The sequence below is a fragment of the Nicotiana tabacum genome, chromosome 22 (genome assembly GCF_000715075.1).
Source record: "Nicotiana tabacum cultivar K326 chromosome 22, ASM71507v2, whole genome shotgun sequence".
Classification (NCBI taxonomy): domain Eukaryota; kingdom Viridiplantae; phylum Streptophyta; class Magnoliopsida; order Solanales; family Solanaceae; genus Nicotiana; species Nicotiana tabacum.
In genome coordinates, this window is record NC_134101.1 from 87,967,260 (window position 1) to 87,975,607 (window position 8,348).

The 8,348-nt window shown below is 33.6% G+C and overlaps 1 protein-coding gene across 1 annotated transcript; it reads right to left on the reverse strand.

Annotated features, from left to right (window-relative positions):
• Positions 1-2,883: 2,883 nt before the first annotated feature.
• LOC107779817 (amino acid transporter AVT1J) lies at positions 2,884-7,823 on the reverse strand. Its single transcript, XM_016600309.2, has 3 exons — positions 7,508-7,823; positions 4,437-5,047; positions 2,884-3,520 (listed from the first exon to the last, which is right to left on the reverse strand). Exons 1-3 carry the CDS (start codon positions 7,698-7,700, stop codon positions 3,005-3,007), a joined length of 1,320 nt encoding a protein of 439 aa, XP_016455795.1. The 5' UTR covers positions 7,701-7,823; the 3' UTR covers positions 2,884-3,004.
• Positions 7,824-8,348: the final 525 nt, after the last annotated feature.

Consider the following 8,348-nt stretch of genomic DNA (forward strand, 5'->3'; position numbering starts at 1 on the left):
GTGAAATTTGGTGAAAAACGGAGTTTATTTGACGTGATTCGGACCTTGGGTTGAGAATAGAAGTTTGAAACTATCTTGAAACTTTCATGCAATTTGGCGATTTGATCACGCGAGCAAGTTTGTATAATGTTTTAAGACTTGTGTGCATGTTTGGTTTGGAGCCCCGAGGACTCGGGTGAGTTTTGGATAGGCTACGGAGTGATTTTGAACTTAGAGAATATCGCTGGTGTGCTTCAGCTTGTTGCAGGCCCCTGATCTCGCAATTGCGAGCCCTGCAAGGTTTGTATTTACGAACCTTTCATCGCAATTGCGATTAGAAGGCTGGGCCGGCTTCGCAAATGCGAACAAACCTTCGCAATTGCGAAGGGAGGCTGGGAAGGGTATGATCGCAAATGCGATTTTTTTTCCGCTTTTGCGAGGAACAGTGTTCGCAAATGCGACAATTTCCTAGCATTTGCGAAGGCAGCATGACTGTGAAGGGCTTCACATATTCGATGGCTTATTCGTATTTGCGATCTTCGTAATTGCGAAGCTCAGATCGCAATTGCGATATCTGTAGCTGATAACTTTGGACTTGGACGGGATTTTTCATTCATTCTCCCATTTTTCAAAACTTAAACTTCAAGAGGCACTTTTCCAAAGGCTAGTTCTTCCCCAAATCATAGGTAAATGATTCTTAACTCATTTCTTTCAATCTTTTACTTCTTTTCACAAGATTTCATCCTAGAACCTAGGGTTTTTCATGGTGGAATTGGGGATTTTTGAGTAGAACTTAGGAATTTCATAATTTGGGATTTTAGACCTCAAATTGAGGTCAAATTCCAAAACCAATTGTATATTCGGGTTCGGGGGTGAATGGGTAATCGAGTTTTGGTACGAATTTTGGGTTTTGACAAAGCGGGCCCGAGATCAGTTTTTGACTTTTTGGAAAAATATTGGAAACCCTATAATTATGCATTAGAATTTATTTCTTTAGCAATAATTGATATTATTAAGTTAATTATGACTAGATACGAGTTGATTGAAGGTGGAATCGAGAGGTAATTGAGCTTTGAATTACAGTTGGATTAAGGTAAGTGTTTGGTCTAACTTTGACTCGAGGGATTACGGATCCCCGACTTAGTTGCTAGGTGAAATTTCATGTGTGTGGCGTATAGGTGTAGTGACGAGAATCTATGCGCCGCCAAATTAATTGTTTAGCTTGTTCCCTTTCCCGTTCACAAAATATTGTTTTCCTGTCTTAATTGCTACATGCTTATTGATGCTTTTATGTCTAATTGCTTCATGTTAGATGTAGTTTTCTTTATTGAAGGTATTAATTGTTCCATAGTTTCATTGTGTTACATTATTGGTTTAAGTTGGTTTATTGGAGTTTCATGATACATTTTGGTTGGTCTCGCTGTGTAGGAATAATTGATGAGATTTTATAATTGTACAGATTTCCATTTGATTTAGTTGAGGCATAAATGTTTGTGGAGGGTTTGAGCTAAATTGAGAAATACTTGTTCTTATTGTGTGATTGGTACTGATATGGTGAGATCGGGTTGCACGCCGCAACAGGAAGAATAAAGGTGAAATATGATTGTCTGGTAGGATCGGGTTGCACGCTGCAATAAGGAGTAATAAGGGTGGACAAGTGGGATATGGTTGCATGCCGCAACAGGAGGGATAAGGGTGATATATGGAGGAGTAATAAGGGTGCACTGGTGGGATCGGGTTGCACGCCGCAACAAAGAGTAATAAGGATGAATGTTCATATTGTTACTGATTATATGGTAGGATCGGGATGCACGCCACATCATTTTATAATTTATGTATTTTTTCCTCTGTTGTGATTCTATTTTGTAGCATTGTAACTCTCTTAAGGATTGGTTATAGCTGAGTACTGGCGAGTTCCGTATCTATTTTTACTGCAAATTACTGTTCCATTTCGTCCCGTACTTCCTTTTGCTTTATTATCAACTGTATGCAGGTTATATTGTGAATGCCCCCGCCTTAGCCTCGTCACTACCTCGTTCAGGTTAGGCTCGGCACTTACCAGTACATGGGGTCGGTTGTACGGATACTGCACTCTGCACTTTCTGTGCAGATTTTGGAGCTGGTTGTGGCTGATCGAGAGGTCAATTGCAAGCATTCATCAAGGAGACCCAAGGTAGTCCTGCAAGTGTCCGCAGGCCTTGGCGTCCCCCTCCTATGTTCTACATTTCTGTTTTATTTTCTTCCGAGACAGATGTACTTTTCTTTAAGACCAGTATTTGTATTAATTCGTAGAAAATTCGTGGATTGTGACACCAGTTTCTGGGTGGTAACAATTTCGTATTTGTTAATAGCATATAGATAACCAATTTAATATATACTTCCGCATTTATTTCTGTTCAAATTAGTTTCGTTAATTTTAAATAATGAAAATGTAAAAGAAAAGGTGAATATAACTCTAATGTTGGTTTGCCTAGCGAGTGCGATGTTAGGCGCCATCACGATCCCGGCGGTGGAAAATCCGAATAGTGACAATACACAATTTTTACATTATTAGCACAGGTTAATGGTCATGATATGTTACTTACCTTCTTTTACTATGCAATTTATTTACTGTAAAACACATATTATCACTTTTCGAAAATTCTGATACGATAAAAATTTATTTCCCTAGAGAAATCAAACGCACAAGGAAAAAAAATTCCATCAGATGTTATAACTAATAAATACGTTCTTCCTCTTGTCAATATATTTCATTGCCATCATCAACATCCAGAAATCGTATACTTTGGAAGAAGCTTATTAGCTTCTCAAGTTTAGGAATGGGTTTTGATTGATCAGATAAAAATATACTTCAACTGATATGCCTTTAGATACTACCATATATAACATAGCTAAAAATCAAACTTGAAAAGGGTGGACAACTAATTCTAAACCAATAGTTTCAAAATTACATTTATGTTTAGTACTAAGAACCTTCACGGTTGACTAGTCAAGTTCAAATTCTGGATCCTCACACTTCTTATAGTTACAGATGACCTATAATTTCTACCACAGAAGTGTAAGTGCCTACAATCATAATGGCAATGCCCATTATCACAATTCCTACTATAACTACTAGCTCAAATCCCAGTGTTCGATAAATGCCAGAAATCCTCAAGAAACACAAGCATGGGAGTATTATAGAAGCTGTGATGCTCAAAAATGCTCCAACAAGTGACATGAGATATCCAAAAAAGGGGATAGCTAAGGCTACAATAATAGTGCTAATAACTAAAGCTGTTCTGATTAGTATGCTGAAGACCCTTTTGTTGGAATTAACCGGAAGTTGATTTTCAAAAGAAATCACCAGAGGTTTTATCATTAAGCCATACTTGGCTATTGGATTCACCAGTGTGGTGTAAATTGCCACTTTTGAGCTAATTTTATTAGTGGGGAGGTTTAAGGTTATTTGGGAAAGTACAGTTGGACCAAACATGAGATACCCCACAATTGCCATTGATGCATAGCTGATGGTGCAAAGTAGAAAGCAAACCAACATGACCTGCAACAAAAGATTGCAATTAAATTAAGTAGTCAGTACTTCGCATAAAAGAAAGGAGTTTAACTTTTATACAGTTATAGTATATATAGCTTTTTTTTAATTTCTCACCCGGTATTCGGTACCCACATTGAGGCCCGACTAATCTGATTTCGCGCCGGGAAGTCCCACATTGGGGGGGGGGGGCGGTAAAGCGCTCCCAACAAAGGCGACTCCATACCCAGGGCTCGAACTCGAGATCTCTGATTAAGGGTGAAGGAGTACTTAGCACTCCACCACAACCCTTGTTGGTATAGTATAAATAATTTAGTATGCTAATTATATCATTTAAAACCTACTATAGGTAATTTTTTGTAAGAATAATTGCACTTTTGGTCCTTCAATTATTAATAAATTCTTATTGCTCCCCATAATAGTTAATTAGCACATTTAATCTTCTATTGACTAGGATATAAAATTTATGCTTATATTCTTTTTATATAGGATATATGTTATATTAGACTATTTTTAGAACTATATAATATAACCAATAAATATAGAGTAATAGTGCAAATTTAACACAACTTGTCGGTAGTTGAATGGGTTAACACTTAATAATTTGATAACTTTGTCAAGAGTGATCACAAACAGTCACCAAAAGTACTACACAGATCAATTAAAGCAAAGTTAATTGTGTTTAACTAGAAATCACAAGGACTAAAATGAAAATTTGTCAATATTTGAGGGATTAAAAGAACAAAATTGTCCTATTTTGTAACTAGTATGGATCGGTAACCTGCAAATTTTAAATAATATTTTATTACAAGTATACTTAATAGTAAAAAAAATCTTTTACATTGTCACCATATATACGTAAATCATAAAAAGAAATAAGTGTATAATAAATTATGCAAAACTAATAATGCCTTGGTATTCATACCTTAGAGAACTTCTTTGGATTTATCATGGAAGTATATAATGTTGGGAAAACTGGATGAGCACAATAGCAGAAGGCATAAAGGCTAACAGCAGTAGGCATTCCTTTCCAGTTTATGAACTGAGTCCCATTTGCTTGAAATCCAAGCCCATCAAACATAGCAGCCCAGAAGATGGACCCAAGTAGTACAATAGATGCCACTACTCCACTAGCAGATATGTAAGAAAGAATGCTCATATTATTCAACCAAACAGTAGGAAGAATAATGAGGCTAATAATAACCACAAAACTCTGTTTTCCACCAATGGTAACTCCAAATATTTGAAATTCTATGTCTCCGAATAAATTTTGTAAGTTATCGCTCTCTAAAATCAAAAAACCTGTTACGACCATGTAAAGTTCCACGTACATCGTCGTGGAGACAAGCATTCTTCCGCATTTTCCAAATGCGCGTTTCCCGATGTCAGGGTAACTTGTTATAGTTGGATCAATGTCCATGCATCTTTGGATTAATAAGCTTGTGTAATAAGTTGAGATGGCGATAATGAAGAGAAATATCAAGCTCAACCATCCCCCTGATGCTAATGCGGAAGGTACTGAAAGTATGCCAACTCCTGTGGAAAAAACAACAATTACTATCTATCACTTTAACAACGAAAACTTAGGTCCAAATATTTGTCGCTTCAAAAAATTTAATAACGGACTGATATTTCTTTTCTCTTTCAAATGGGGTGTATAAACCGAATTGAAAAACAATATCAAATCGAAATATCAAACTAAATCAATTAAAAAATCCAATTAGATTTGATTTGGTATTGAGTAAAAAAATTTGAACTAAACCAACATATAAATATATAATTTTATATATACTTCTAAGTCTTTATATAAAGTTTTTTTTTTAAAAATATCTAGAAATATTTGCGATTCTCTTGTGGAATGTTATATGTTAGAGTTATCTTCTTGTATATTGCTTGTAGTAGGATTCTATATTGAATATTTCTTGTACTTATCCTTTATGTAAATATATGTTGTAATTCCCTCTTATAAATACAAGAAAACAAAACAAAAGAGAGCAACTCTCACGTTTTGACCCTTCCATTTATTTCTTTTATCTTAATATTTAATAGAATATGAAGTCCATTTTTATTAACTTTTAATAGTAGGTTGTATGATCACTTTCTTATTAAGTTTTATCAAAATGCGTTATTTTTTTGTTTTTCCATATTCATATGTCATGACTACTAAATTCTTATATTTTTTCGAATTTGAAGTGGCAGTTCGATAATTTAAAATTAAATCGAATATAATTTTGGTATCATATTGATTTTTATATTTTCTTAATAAATTCGGTTAACCTTGAAAATTGACATCAAGGAAAAATTATTGTCGGACAATAAAAAAATAACTATAATGTGTTACTAAGAAAATTCACCCATAAGAATACTTTAATAGATCATACAATTTTTTTTTTAATTTACTAAATATATATTTACTTATGAAAAATTTAATAAAGTAGGATTGAAATAATATTCATGTAACAAGAAAATCTAGAAACTCGAAAAATCAGACAAAACCGAACCAACCCAAATCGATATAGATGGTTTGATTTGGTTTTGATAGCAACCAAACCAACCCGGTCCATGTACACCCATTCTAAAGATGACATATTGTCAGTACTTATTCATTTAAGGAAGAGATAAAGATAATTTAGTCAAATACTCCCTCCGTTCACTTTTACTTGGCATATATACTAAAAATAAATTTTTATTTTTACTTGTCACTTTACGCATATCAAGAGAAGATAATTTTTTTTTTGTTATACCCATAGTATTTATTACTCATTTCAAATTATTTTCTCAAATCAATAAAATATGCATCAATTAATTAATATGTGTATCATGGTAAAGTGAACAGAGGGAGTAATTTTTATAATTACTGTTACAAAATGATATTTTAAAATAAACCTATCAAAACTTTCTGCCAAAACCACCTGATGCTAATGCAAAGTACTAAAAGTATTCCAAAAAACAACAACAATAATTTACTAAGACTTGTCTCAATCAGTCTACAAGTTTACAAGCCTAAACCTTGAAATGCTAAATTTTGCCCTTAGTAATTATTAAATTAGGCAGAGTTGTCATCACAAAAAGCCAACCCACAAACAAACAAATTACAGGCTGAGGGCGTCTACGTTTGTGAGAACACCATTAGACTAATGTACTGCTAATGTTCTTTTGGAAAGAACACAAAAAAGCCAAACAACCAACAAACAAATTACAGGCTAATGTCACATTACCAAATTAATCAGTCATGACCGATAATTAACGGATGGTACTACGTTATACTTTCAAAAACCTAGCTGCTCTTTTTAGTTCTAAGCAAACTTGGACAGTAACTATATACGCCCTGTTTTATTTTAAATGATCACGTTAGATTGGGCATCGAATTTAAGAAACTAAAAAAGGCATATACAAAATTATCATTAGAACGAGTGATCTGTAATAGCAGTTCTACAGATATAAGTCACTAGGAGTCAAAATTTAAAAAATATTAAATAAGCAATCTTTAATTGGGACGAAGAAAAAAAAAATTAAAACGTATCCTATAAAATGAAATAGAAGTAGTACTTTGTGAGAGATATTTTTGAAGATTTTTAAAAGAAAAATCATCAAAAAGATAATACGTTAGGTTGAAAAAATATTTTACGGAGGAAGAAAAATGAAATTCGAACTTCACAATAGCCTAGTGATGTATGATAATTTAGGGCACGGATTGTCAACCTTGCAGAGGCTGATGCAGCCTTCTATGGCAGATGCGAACGTTTGATAAATTTCATATATATATATATATATATATATATATATATATATATATATATATATATATTTTTTTTTTTTTAAAAAATAAAAATAAATTAGTAGTGGCGCCTGAGCAGATTTTGATTGAAAAGGATGGACTATTAAATTATGGATCAATAATTTTAAAACTAAGGTACTTTGTTCAAAATACTTAAACATTTGAACCCTCTCAAACTTGCTATCAACAGTGACTTATACTAGTAATTAGAGGAGAACCTGACAAAGCATTGAGTCCATTGAAACAAGTTCTTGAAAAGGAGGTTGGTCCTGAAACGAACTCATGCTGAAGTTGAGGATCCTCTAGTCTTGTTTCTTCGCTGCTACCTTTGTTTTGCTTGTAATAGTTGTCATTGGCAACTAAGAGCCGCACTCTAATATTTGAGTAGTCATCTTCTGATTTAGGCTCCATGCTTAAGTACTCTTCTTCTTTTTGATGTTCCGCTTTCTCTTCTATGTTTATTAATCAAAGAGAAGAAGAGGAAGATGAAGAGAGAGCTAGCGCAGTTCTTGTGGGAAAAAAACAACCAGAATTGACTCTTATGTGATAAGAGATGAGGTTGTTTTTTACAGTACGTGTACTTGACCTGTCAATTTCAAAAATGAGAAAAGAAAAGGATGGAACTTTCGAAATGAAAATAAAAAAGGTTAATTTTTTTGAAATTAAAATAAAAAGGAGAATTTTTTAGAAACATAGTTTTACCCTTCATTTTATTTTGGGAGCATTCATATCCTACCATTATCCTTGCTCTTGACTCTAATATAACTTCAACCTGAAGCATAACATATGTAATTTCAAATCATAGTAAAAAGTTGTTACGACCCGGAATTTTCGCCGTTGGGATCGTGATGTCGCCTAACATTTTACTTGTTAGGCAAGCCAACATTAGAGATTATTAAGCCAAATTCTAAACCTTTCAGTGATTAACAACAATTAAGCCATAATAAGTTATAAGAGTGCGGAAATCCATAACAACCTTAATATTTATACACAACTACCCAGAATCTGGTGTCACAATTCATGAACTTCTAAAATTAACTACAAGTAACTGGCTGAAAG

Excerpts from the sequence above, each read along its gene's own strand:
- LOC107779817 (XM_016600309.2), bottom strand. The coding sequence starts at position 7,700 with ATGGAGCCTAAATCAGAAGATGACTACTCAAATATTAGAGTGCGGCTC. Across the intron at positions 5,048-7,507 it reads TGGACTCAATGCTTTGTCAG|GAGTTGGCATACTTTCAGTA; the intron begins GTTCTCCTCTAA and ends TTTTTTCCACAG. Across the intron at positions 3,521-4,436 it reads ATCCAAAGAAGTTCTCTAAG|GTCATGTTGGTTTGCTTTCT; the intron begins GTATGAATACCA and ends CTTTTGTTGCAG.